The following is an 11734-nucleotide window of genomic DNA, read 5'->3' as shown; positions in this document are numbered from 1 at the left end:
TAGCGACTGATCTCATTTCCTTTCCCATTTTGTGGCTGGAGTTTCCCCATTTTCATCAGGCAAGACCATGGGCAGGAAATGATGAAAGCCTTTTAATGAAAACACTGTACAGTATGGGGCAAAGGCCAGGGGGCCTTGTCTAGGAAGAAATGTGGAGGTGGGCCCAAGAGGCTTCCTGTCCCTGTGAGGACAACAGAACGAAGTGCTACAAAAAAATGCCTGGAAGGGTGGCCCAGGCCTAAGCTGCCCGCCGTGCTGGGCTCGGGAGGCCAGGGCCCCTCCCCTCTCCCCTTGGAGGCACTGCAGCAGCCAGCAGAGGGGCAGGAGAGCACCTGCTCCCGCACCAAGGTCCTTTTAGTCCATTCCAACAGGAGGTGACTGAGCAGCCGCGAGGCTTGGGGAAGGCAGAGGCACGCTCTGGGGTGGCGAGGGTCATAGCCAGGCGCCGCTGTGTGAGTAGCTGTGCTCCTGGCCTGCACTGAAGCCCCGCAGCAGCTCGGCCTCACCCCCGAACACCACGCTCTCCACGTCCACCTCCAGCTCCTCTGCACAGGGACAGGTCTAGTCAGGAGACCTGGCCCACTGGCCCACCCCACCCTCCGCTTCAGGGCACTCACCGTGGTCTGAGTCAGAACGCTCAGAGGAGAGGCCTGAGGAGTCCAGGCTATCTGCCCGCAGCCGCTCCCGTTCGCCAGCCCCCGCCGGCGCCCGGAGCTGCTCCAGCTGCTGCTGCAGGCTCTGCTGCTTGCTGCGCAGCTGCTCCTTGAGCCTCTGGGCCCGCTGCTCCTGCTCCTCCAGCTTCTGCGAATTCCAGAGGAGCCAAGGGCTGGGGTCAGCTGCCTGGGGCCTGGGCCTCAACCTAGCATAGCTCAGCAGCAGGCCATGGCCACTTGGTGACTGCCTGTTCAGACAGGGGCTCTCTAAATCTGGGCTCCAAAGGGTTACCTCCACATCCTCCAGGGAATCAGGCCCTTCTGTCCCATGTAAATGGCCCGTGAGTTCTGTCTAGCCGGGCAAGGGAGGGAGGGCAACACAATCTCAAAAGACCTTCAGGGCCCTGACCGGTTTGGCTCAGTGGATAGAGCGTCGGCCTGCGGACTGAAAGGTCCCAGGTTCAATTCCGGTCAAGGGCATGTACCTTTTGCGGGCACATCCCCAGTGGGAGGTGTGCAGAGGCAGCTGATCGATGTTTCTCTCTCATCAGTGTTTCTAACTCTCTCTCCCTCTCCCTCCTCTCTTTAAAAAAACCAATGAAATATATTTTTTAAAAAAAAAGACCTTCAGGGTTTAGTCAGGTGAGGCCTAGATAGGTGATGTGGAGTGATGAGTGCTGGTATCAAGCAACAGGGATGAGGTGCGGCAGGGGCTGTGACATGATGGCAAGTGTGAACTCCAGCTGAAGGAGGCAGCCACCTCCAGTTCCAGCCAATCACTGCCTCGTGGAAAGAGGCCCAGTGTGGTCCAATCTCTCAGTGTCTTTAAGAGAGCTGGAAAGTCAGATTTTTCATGTCAAATGTCCTCTTAAGTGCTGCCAAGTAGCTAAACTTTTAGAAAACTATAGACTAAACAACAGCTACCAGTTTGTAACTCCTGGTCAAGACCCTCCTAGGAACCCTAAGGCTTTTTCATCATGAATCTGCCCCCCTCCCCCACCATCCCAACCAGAGCTCTGTGGGCAGGAGCCTGCAGTCAACAAGAAGGAAAGCGTAGGCCGAAACCAGTTTGGCTCAATGGATAGAGCGTCGGCCTGCGGACTGAAAGGTCCCAGGTTCGGTTCCGGTCAAGGGCATGTACATTGGCTGCGGGCACATCCCTGGTGGGGGGTGTGCAGGAGGCAGCTGGTCGATGATTCTCTCTCATCGATGTTTCTAGCTCTCTATCCCTCTCCCTTCCTCTCTGTAAAATATCAATAAAATATATTTAAAAAGCCGAAGCCGGTGTGGCTCAGTAGATAGAGCATCCGCCTGCGGACTCAAGGGTCCCAGGTTCGATTCCGGTCAAGGGCATGTACCTTGGTTGCGGGCACATCCCCAGTAGGGGGTGTGCAAGAGGCAGCTGATCCATGTTTCTCTCTCATCGATGTTTCTAACTCTCTATCCCCCTTCCTTCCTCTCTGTAAAAAATCAATAAAATATATTTAAAAAATATATATATATATATATTTAAAAAAAAAAAAAAGGAAAGCGTGGGAAGGGACATTGGGACTGGGTGTGGAAGGATGAGTGACAGCTGCCTAGGTGAAGATGGGGGAGGAGAAGCACTCAGGCAGAGGGAGGTCGGGAAGAGCACCAAGAATTCGGCTTTTGGCCCTGGCTGGTTTGGCTCAGTGGATAGAGCGTCGGCCTGCGGACTCAAGGGTCCCAGGTTCGATTCCAAGGGCATGTACCTTGGTTGCGGGCACATCCCCAGTGGGGGGTGTGCAGGAGGCAGCTGATTGATCTTTCTCATTGATGTTTCTACCTCTCTATCCCTCTCCCTTCCTCTCTGTAAAAAAAATAAAATATATTAAAAAAAAAAAAAAGAATTCGGCTTTTGGTGGGGAACAGGGAAGAGATGAGACTACAAAAGCAGCCAGTGGCAGCAGATGAGTGGTGAAGGGCCTTGAGTTCACAGGAAGTAAGGACTGAGACTATCCTGTCAAGAGCCATGCAGGGTTTTCAGCAGAAGAGGCACCTGGACAGATCTATGTGGAGCAAAGAAATCCTAAGGCAAGGCGGAAGCGGAACAGGAAGCAGGGAGCACAGGGCGAGGTGATGGGGTTTAAGGAAAGAGCAATCCACAGGTCCTGCCCACTTGCCAGTCAGCACTTGAGAGGTACACCATCCCTCCAAGACCCAGGCCAGGCGAGCCCAAGTGAGAAACAGGCCTGCTGTTCAGCGAGGGTGTTCCTCAGGCACCATGAGGGGAATGCAGGCACCTCTGGGGCAGTGCAGACAGTCCCACACTGACTTATTTACTACGTGGCATATCTGTCTGTCTGCCATGGCCCGAGTACCTAGAATGGCCTAGCAGAGCAGGTGCTCAGTACTTCTTGAAGGAAAGAATGCAAGTCAGGGGACCTGGGCCTGGGTTCTGAATATGTCTCTCCAGAGCCCGGCTGTACCTCCATTTCTTCCTCTGTCTGAAGAACCCAGAGGGTAAGAAAGGCCTCTACTATTTCCAAGGCCACTCCTAATCCCCTCTCTCTGGGGCTGCCTGGGGCTTTGAGTCTGCACACACTACTCATGTCCACCAGGGGGCAGCAGCAAGAGCCCTGGGAAAATGGTGACTGTCATCCTCAGTCCTTTAGTCTTCCTGGCCTCTGGAGCTACCTCCCAAAGTGGCTTCAGGACAGACTGCCCAGAAAAGGAGGCCTTAAAGGATGGGGAGAGGAAGAGCGAGGACCAGTCCTCTTACAGTCTAAGGGACCCTTACACATGACCCATCACATTATCTTCAACAGTCATGCCTCCCCATACAGAGGAGGAAAGGAAGTCCAGAGAGGTTAAGGGCCTGGCCCAGAGCCTCACCGTTGAAATAGAGGTAGTAATAGCTGTAATAACAACAGTGAGCATTTATTGGGCAAATGAAGCTTAACATCATTTGCCCAATAGATCCTGAGTTATTTTTTGCTTTTCTTCCCATTTAACAAATTTGGAAACTAAAAGCACAATGGGCCCCTCTCCCCAGTGTCACCCATCCACACGTCCTGGTAACCTGGCTCCTGGGTGCAGAGGTAGCCTCTTACCTGGATGTGCATCCTGGCCCGGCGCAGAAGGCTCAGTGTGGTGTATCGGGCACAGTCGGCCCCCAGGGGCATCTGCTGCTTCAGCTGCTCCAGGCACCGCTTCAGCTGGGCCCTCCTGCAGGGGAAGGGGTCTGGAGGGCAGTGCCAGCCCAGCCTTGATAGCTAGAGGGCTGACAGGGGAGGGAAGGCCAGAGAGAGACAGTCCCTGAGGCCCAATGCTGTCAGGGCATGGCTGGGACTCACCTGCGCTTCTCCAGCTCGTTGTGCACAGACCTGCCAATGCCAGAGAGGATGGGGTGAGGGGCCATCAGTTGCTGCCCACACCCTCAGTCCCAGGCTCCCAGAGGCTCAAAATCCACTGCAGATCTCTGCCCCAAACTAGCTCAGTATAGCAACCTTGTGCTGGCCTCGGGCACCTGAGTTGCCAGGTGGAGGCAGAGACTCATGGGGAGCTGGTGGGGGGTGGGGCTAGGGGGCCAATGCTGAAAGAGGCCTGCCCAGATAGCTGTGGAGTGCAAACAGAGGTGACAGTTGAGCTGAGCCAGAAACACAGGTTACCCAAAGCAGGTAGTGGAGAAAGACACTCAAATTGGAGGGAAGAGCTTGTGTAAAAGGTGGAGATGAAGAGAGACAAGGAGGAAGCCTGTGGGGGAAAGTGAGTGATGTGCTAGGTGGAGTATAGGAGTGTGAGTGGAAGCCTTGTTCACATCAGGGGCACTCAAGAAATAGTCTTTGAATGAATAGAGGGGTGTGTTTGGGGGAAGGGGAGATGGCAGGAGGGGTTTGAATGTCTCCATAGTAGGATACCTGGCCCAGAAGGCGCAAGCAACAAGGAGGAAGTGGGCTGAGGAGGGGCCCGAAGAGGGACAGCGCCATCCCCCCCTCTCCGTCGCCCCTCGCCCTCCTCACCGCCCACTGTCCAACGCGCCGAGAGCTTGGGGGGATCCCTTCCTCTTTCTGTGGACGGGGCCTGGACTTCGGTGCGGGAACAGGGACGCGTATCCGTGCTCAGCCTCTGCCAGAGAGAGCCCGCGTCTCGTCAGGCTGCAGCTGGTCCCAGCGGGCGCCCCTGGCATGGCACGGTCAGGGAGAGGCTTTTGGCGCCAGGACCACATCCCCAACATCCCCCCAGCCCGACCGACCGAGGACTCCTCTCCATTTTAAGACGGGGGTGACCCGGGGCTACTGCATTAAAGCCATGTATGCATCCTTCAAGTTGGGAGCCAAGTCTAACCCAGGCCCGTGTCAGCAAGGTCGCAGCCTGAGGTCCAGCCAAGGGATCTGCCTCACCTCTCTCGCGGCGCTCCAGGAACTCGGCCGCCTGCAGCAGGACCTGGATGTTGCTGGCCACAGATTCCATGTCGGCGACAGCTGGCGGCGGGCGGGCCCGAGCGCAGGCTGGAGGAGCGGCGGCACCACTTTTGTTACAATGTAACTGACACGGTGCAACAAACACAGGCGCCCCGCCCCGCCCCCCTGACGCCCCGCCCCGGGACGGCCCAGCTCTTGGCCCGCCCCTCCAGGACCCGCCCACCCGCCCCCACCGCGAGCTGCCCGCCCCCTCGGACACGGGCGGTATCGATAGGGGCGACAGCTCCAGGCTCTGCCCTTGGGCAGACCCTCAGGGGGGGAGGTGATGTCTCCTGCCCGCTTTGCTCAGCGACCCCGCACTAGCTACTTGGCGTCTCTGGGCCTCAGTTCCCCACACGTGCTGGTGGCAAGGGCCCGGCACAGAGAACGCTGGACCTGTAGCCCCCGGAGGCCCCCAGCCCAGCAGCTGCACGTGGGCGCCGCGGAGACACGGCGAGCGCCTTCGCCCATTGGCTGGTCGTCTCGGGCGGCTCGCTGTCGTCACCTTCGGGGCGAGGCCTGGGAGCCTCTGAAGCGCTATTGGCTGCGCGCAACCCCGCCCTCTCTCGCTGCTGGTCAACCCATTCGGGCGGGAAAAGGAGCAGGTTTCAAATTTGAAAACCCCGGCGGTGGGGGCGGGGCTGAGCGGGGAGCGGGGCCGCAGTGCGCAGGCGCCGTGAAGGGAGCCGGGATCCTACTCTGCGCTCCGCGGTCTGTGTCAGGGCCTGCCGGCCTTCTGCCTCCTTGGGCCCCGCTGGGCTCCAGATTCCCGTTGTGACGAATGGGAGTAGTCTCCCAGCTCGTCCTGCTCTCCTACGGGGAAGCTACTGCCGCTACAGAACGTCAGTAGGATACCAACTTCCAGGCGAACAGCCTCGCTGGAGAGCCCTGAGCTCTGGAGCCAGCGGAGTTGGGTGTCTCTCCTGTCACCGCTGCTTCTCAGCTCTGTGACTCGGCCAGTGACCTCCCTCCTGTAAGCTCGGGAAGCCCAGCAACAGCGTTGTTGGAGGAACAGAGCCCGTGCCTTTGCCGTGCCCAGTAGGTAGGAGCTGCTTGTTTCTACCGCAGGGCCACCAGATGGCGGCTTCTTCCTCCCCCGGAGCCCCTGGTGGCTCCCTGGCCTCACCGGCAGGTGTGGCCACACCTGCGGGCACAGTGACAGTCTTTGGGTGGCGGCAGGAAGATGAAAGCAGGTGTTTTAGGGTGTGGCATTTCTGCCAGTGCGGGGCTGAGTCTGTGAACCGGCAATAGAGAAGGGAGGGACAAAGAGGAATCAGATTCTTTATAAAGACATGGTGCTGGGTAAACACATAGCACATGGAAGTCAGTCCTCAGTTCCTTGGAGTTTCTCTGAGTCACTCCCAGAGAAATCACTTGACAGGCTCGGCCAGGAACTGAGCCATTCGCCCATCCCTTCACTCACCAAAAATTTGCTGAGCACTTACTGGGCCCTAGGAACTGTGCTGGGGGCCAGAGAATAGAATCATTGGCCAAACCAGACAGGGTTCCTGCCTTTGCAGAGCTCACAGGCGAGCGGGGAGAGAGATGGACATAGTAGACACATAGGAGTTACAGTTTTGACAGGTCCTCACAGGAAAAGACACAGTGAGAGGGCATGTCTTAAGGAGCATTTGACCTAAACAGGGAGGTCAGAGAAGGCTTTTCTAGGGAAATGGAGGAATAGATGTTATCTATGTATAGGAAGGATGTAGGAGAATTCCAGACAAAGGAACAGCAGGTGCAAAGGCCCTGAGGCTGAAAGGAATGTATGCTGACTGAAAGGCAGCCACTGTGGCTAGCTAGCACAGAGAGCGCAAAGAACAGGTGCAGGCCGAAGCTGAAAAGGTGGGCAGGGTTCAGAACAGGCTGATGTCCCCCAGATTCCCACCCGCACTTAGTTAGGTCTGAAAAAAGGGGTCATAAGGCTTGTAAATGCATTTCCAATTTTATTTCATTAAAGTCTGCATCCACATAGCACAGGCACAAACCCACCGGTCAGATATCTGGGACACAGATGGCCTGGTGCGGGGGTAGGATGAAGGGAGGGATTGTGAAGGAGTGAGTCCCTGGCAGAGGAAGGGAGACGCACACTTCCACAGCTGAAGATGCTCCCACAGGAGGCTGTGGAAGTGAGACAGGGGCTGCATGGGGCTGGAGTGACCACCCTGAGGAGTCTGGAGCCATGGGTAGGGTTCAAACTAGGGAACAATATGGAGGCTAAGTACAGCCTGGCCTCAGGCCTCAGGCCTCCAATGAATATAGCTCAGGGCCACAAGCCAGGGGGACAGGAAGTAATACCTCCCAGGGAGCAGGACAGGTGGGAAAGATGGAGCCCCTGCCCCAAGCCCTTAGATGCCCTTCTAGGCCCCTCTGAGAAAATGCTAGTGCCTTCTGGGTACAGGACTGAGCAAAGGAACTCTGGTTCTCCTACTCCCTTAGCACTGGCTTAGAATCTCTGTCCCAGACCCACAGGTCCGACAGGGTCCAGGCTGGATAGTGCAGCCCTGTGGCCGCCCTGCCAGCTCCCCATCCCGTGGCCTTGCCTGCCCACAGTAACTGTGGCTATGCTGCCTGCACATCAGTACAGGTTCTGTTGGAACTAGTGTCCTCTGGGCGCTAAGCGACAAAGCCTACATCTGTGCCCTGAGGGGAGGGAGAAGGGGGCCCACACCCTGCTGCTTTGCCCTAGTCAGGACCCCCCCGAAGAGGGCAGCTTGCAGGAGCCTCAGCTCCAGGCTCACCATCCTCTCCCACCCTATGGACAGGATGTCCAAGGAGATGGGGTCCTGCTGTCCCCCCAAAAGCCTTTCACCACTTCCCTGCGGGTGAGAGTAGTGGTGGGAAGGGAGGGCAGAAATGGGCAATATTGGATCTGGAGCCTGGCTCAAACCCTGGACCCCTACCCAGCCCCTTCCCTGGGCTCCCTGCCCCCGTTTCTCCCACTTCACTCAATCCTCCTCCCTTCCCAGAGAATAGCATTCCTTAGTCATGGAGCTAGCCAGGCCATGCCCTTAGCGAAAGCCCCACTGACTCCCCGGCTCTCAGGGAATTTAAGCTAAGCTGTGCCCCTCCTCCTGCTATGTCAGCTAAGATACCATGCCCTTGCCCATCTACCTGCTTCCGCCAGCTTAGCTTAAATGTCACTTCCTCTGGGAAGTGTCCAGGCTTCTCTCAACAAGACATCTTTTGGAAAACAGCAGTGTTCCTCTGTCCCTCAGGGTCAGCCTCTTCCACCTGACTCTGACCAAAGTGACAGAGGACACCAGTGCTGAGAAAGGAGAGGGGGACCTGGCTGGGCCGGGGTCTCCATGCCCACAGGAGGCTGTTGGTGTAGCATTCAGCAGACCCCCAGCTTGGTGGCCACTACTGGAACGCCATCCCAGGCTGTCTGGGGCAGCGCAGCACAATGATTAACAGAGTCGGGGGGCCAGGAAGTCCCTCACTTGAAATTGCAGGTGACTAGACCATGGGGCCTGGCTAGTCCAAGTCTCAGAAGTGGCTGCCAGTCCCAGTTACCTTGGGGATGGAGGTGGGGGCCCCAGGAAGAGGTATCTGTAAGAGCTGTAATATGTCCCGTATTGATTCCTGATGTAGGTAGTTTCTCTCCTTCTCTATCTCTTCTTATTAAATCTTACTCAGAGTTTATCAACTTTATTAATCTTGAAAAGAACCAGTTTTGGATTTAATTTGCTCCTTTGTTCCTAGCTTCTTAAGATGGAAAGGTAGATAATCCATTTTATTCCTTTTTTCTGCACATTGCTTTAACTGCATCTCACAAACTTTCATGTATTGTAGTTTTGTTAGTTTTTCTTTTTTAATTCTCACCTGAGGATATTTTTCCATTGAATTTTAGGGAGAGTAGAAGAGAGAGGGAAAGACAGAGAGAAATATTGATGTAAGAGAGCCACATCGATTGGTTGCCTCCTACACGAGTCCTGACCAAGGTACATGCCCTTGACCAGAATTGAACCTGGAACCCTTTGGTCCACAGGCTGACGCTCTATCCACTGAGCCAAACCAGCTAGGGCTTAATACGTTCTTTTGATTAGTGCTCTTGTGGTATGTTTTTTCCCATCTTTTTGCTTTTAACCTATTAGTGTCCTAATATACATGTTTTTTTCTTGCAAACAGCACATTGTTGTTGTTCTCTCCCCTGTGATCTGATAATCTCTGCCTTTGGATTGTATTTAGTAAAATTATTTTGATATGGTTGAGTTTAAGGTCTATCAGCTTGATTTTTATTTTCCATTTGTGCCATCTGTCCTTTTCCTTTTTTCCCTTCTTTTCTGACTTCTTTTGGGTTGAGTTTTTATTAGCATTCCATTCTATATCCACAACTGGCTTCTTATCTGCACCTCTTTTAAGTGGTTTATTTTTTATTTTTTTAAAAATAGTTTTTGTATTGATTTCTGAGAAGAAAGGAGAGGGGAAGAGAGACAGAAACATCAATGCTGAGAGAGAATCATTGAATGGCTCCTGCATGTCCACAACCGGGGATCAAGCCCAGAACCTGGGCATGTGCTCTGACTGGGAATCAGACCGTGATCTCCTAGTTCATAGGTCATGCTCAACCACTAAGCAACACAGGCCAGGCTGCCTTCTAGTTTTTGTGGCTTGTTTTTGTTTTTTAATCTTTATTGTTGAAAGTATTACATATGTTCCCTTTTTTCCCCCCATTGACTCCCTCCAGCCCACCCCCACCCTGCACCCCAGGCCTTCACCACCCTATTGCCTATGTCCATGGGTTATGCATATATGCATACAAGGTCTTTGGTTGATTACCTCCCACTCACCCATCCTCCCACGTCTTCCAAGATTCCATGCTTCCATGTCTCTGGATCCACTTAGTTCATCAGTTTATTTTGTTATAGATTCCACATATGAGATCATGTAAACTTGTCTTTTTCTGGCTGCCTTATTTCACTTAGTATGATATTCTACAGGTCCCTCCATGCTGTATCAAAAGGTAAGAGATTCTTCTTTTTACTGATGCATAGTATTCCGTAGTGTAAATGTGCTACAGATTTTTTATCCACTTATTTATTGATGGGCACTTGGGCTGTTTCCAGATCTTAGCTATTCTAAAAATTGTGCTACTATGAACATAAGGGTGCATACATTATTTCTGATTGGTGTTTCTGGTTTCTTAGGATATATTCCTAGAAGTGGGATCACTGGGTCAAATGGCAGTTCCATATTTAATTTTTTTGAGGAAAATCCATACTGTTTTCCCTAATGACTGCACCAGTCTGCATTCCCACCAGCAGTGTACAGTACTAGGGTTCCCTTTTCTGCACATCCTCACCAGCACTTGTCATTTGTTGATTTATTGATGGTAGCCATTCTGACAGGTGTGAAGTGATACCTCATTGTCATTTTAATTTGCATCTCTCTGATGATCAGTGACTTTGAGCATTTTTTCCTATGTGTCTTGGCTTTCTGTATGTCCTCTTTGGAGAAGTGTCTATTTAGGTCCTTTGCCTATTATTTAATTGGATCGTCTTCCTTTTGTTAAGTTGTAGGAGTTCCTTATATATTTTTGGATATTACCCTTTATCAGATGTATCATTGCCAAATATGTTCTCCCATACAGTGGACTCCTTTCTCATTTTGTTGGTTTCTTTTGCTATGCAGATTTGTATTTCGATGTAGTCCCATTTGTTAATTTTCTTCTTCGTTTCCTTATCTTAGGAGATGTATCCATAAACATATTGCTATGTGTATGGAATTTGTGGTCTAGTTCCAGTTTTTTGCATGGACCTGTCCAACTATCCCAACATCATTTATTGAAGAAACTGTCTTGACTTCATTGTATGCTTTTGCCTCCTTTGTCAAATATTGAGTATAATGGCTTGGGTAGATTTCTGGGTTCTCTATTCTATTCCATTTATCTATATGCCTGTTCTTGTGCCAGTACCAGGGTGTTTTGATTAGGGTGGCTTTGTAGCATAGCTTGGTATTTAGTACTGTGATCCCTCCAACTTTGTTCTTTCTCAAGATTGCTGCAGTTATTCAGGTTCTTTTTTGATTCCATATAAATTTTTGGACTATTTGTTCTAGATCTGTGTAATATATTGTTGGTATTTTAATATGGATTGTATTGAATCTATAGATTGCTTTGGGTAGTATGAACATTTTAATGATGTTAATTCTACCAATCCATGAACACGGTATATTCTTCCACTTGTTTATATCTTCTTTTTTCCAACATTCTGTAGTTTTCTGAGTACAGGTATTTAACCTCTTGTTTAAGTGTATTCCTAAGTGTCTTAATTTTTTTCTTGCAATGGCAAATGGGATTTTCTTTAGTGTCTGTTTTCTGAAAATTCATTATTGGTGTATAAAAATGCCATCAATTTTTGGGTGTTAATTTTGCATCCTGCTACATTGCCAAATTCATCTATTAAACCTAGTTTTTTGGTGGAGCCTTTAGTGTTTTCTATGTACAATATCATGTCATCTGCAAATGAGTTTTACATCCTCTTTCCCAGTTTGGATGCCTTTTTTCTTCTTGTCTGATCGCTGTGGCTAGGACTTCTGGTACTATGTGCAATAAGTTCTTACTGTTCATCTACTCCTATATTCCCTACTTTTTACAGTGAGAATCTAATTGACAGTGTTAATTACAAAAAGCCTGGTTGCAGCAGTTTTAGGGTT

General features: G+C 51.8%; 1 protein-coding gene across 1 annotated transcript; it reads right to left on the bottom strand.

The window, feature by feature from the left end:
* Positions 1 to 83: 83 nt before the first annotated feature.
* MXD3 (MAX dimerization protein 3) lies at positions 84 to 5130 on the bottom strand. Its single transcript, XM_008143002.3, has 6 exons — positions 5018 to 5130; positions 4637 to 4742; positions 3971 to 4000; positions 3728 to 3842; positions 618 to 801; positions 84 to 545 (listed from the first exon to the last, which is right to left on the bottom strand). Exons 1-6 carry the CDS (start codon positions 5085 to 5087, stop codon positions 433 to 435), a joined length of 618 nt encoding a protein of 205 aa, XP_008141224.2. The 5' UTR covers positions 5088 to 5130; the 3' UTR covers positions 84 to 432.
* Between the last annotated feature and the right edge of the window lie 6604 nt (positions 5131 to 11734).

This window comes from Eptesicus fuscus, chromosome 6 (assembly GCF_027574615.1).
Source record: "Eptesicus fuscus isolate TK198812 chromosome 6, DD_ASM_mEF_20220401, whole genome shotgun sequence".
NCBI classification, from domain to species: Eukaryota; Metazoa; Chordata; class Mammalia; order Chiroptera; family Vespertilionidae; genus Eptesicus; species Eptesicus fuscus.
The sequence above is the reverse complement of the archived record's forward strand: the minus strand, read 5'-3'. Positions and strand labels throughout refer to the sequence as shown.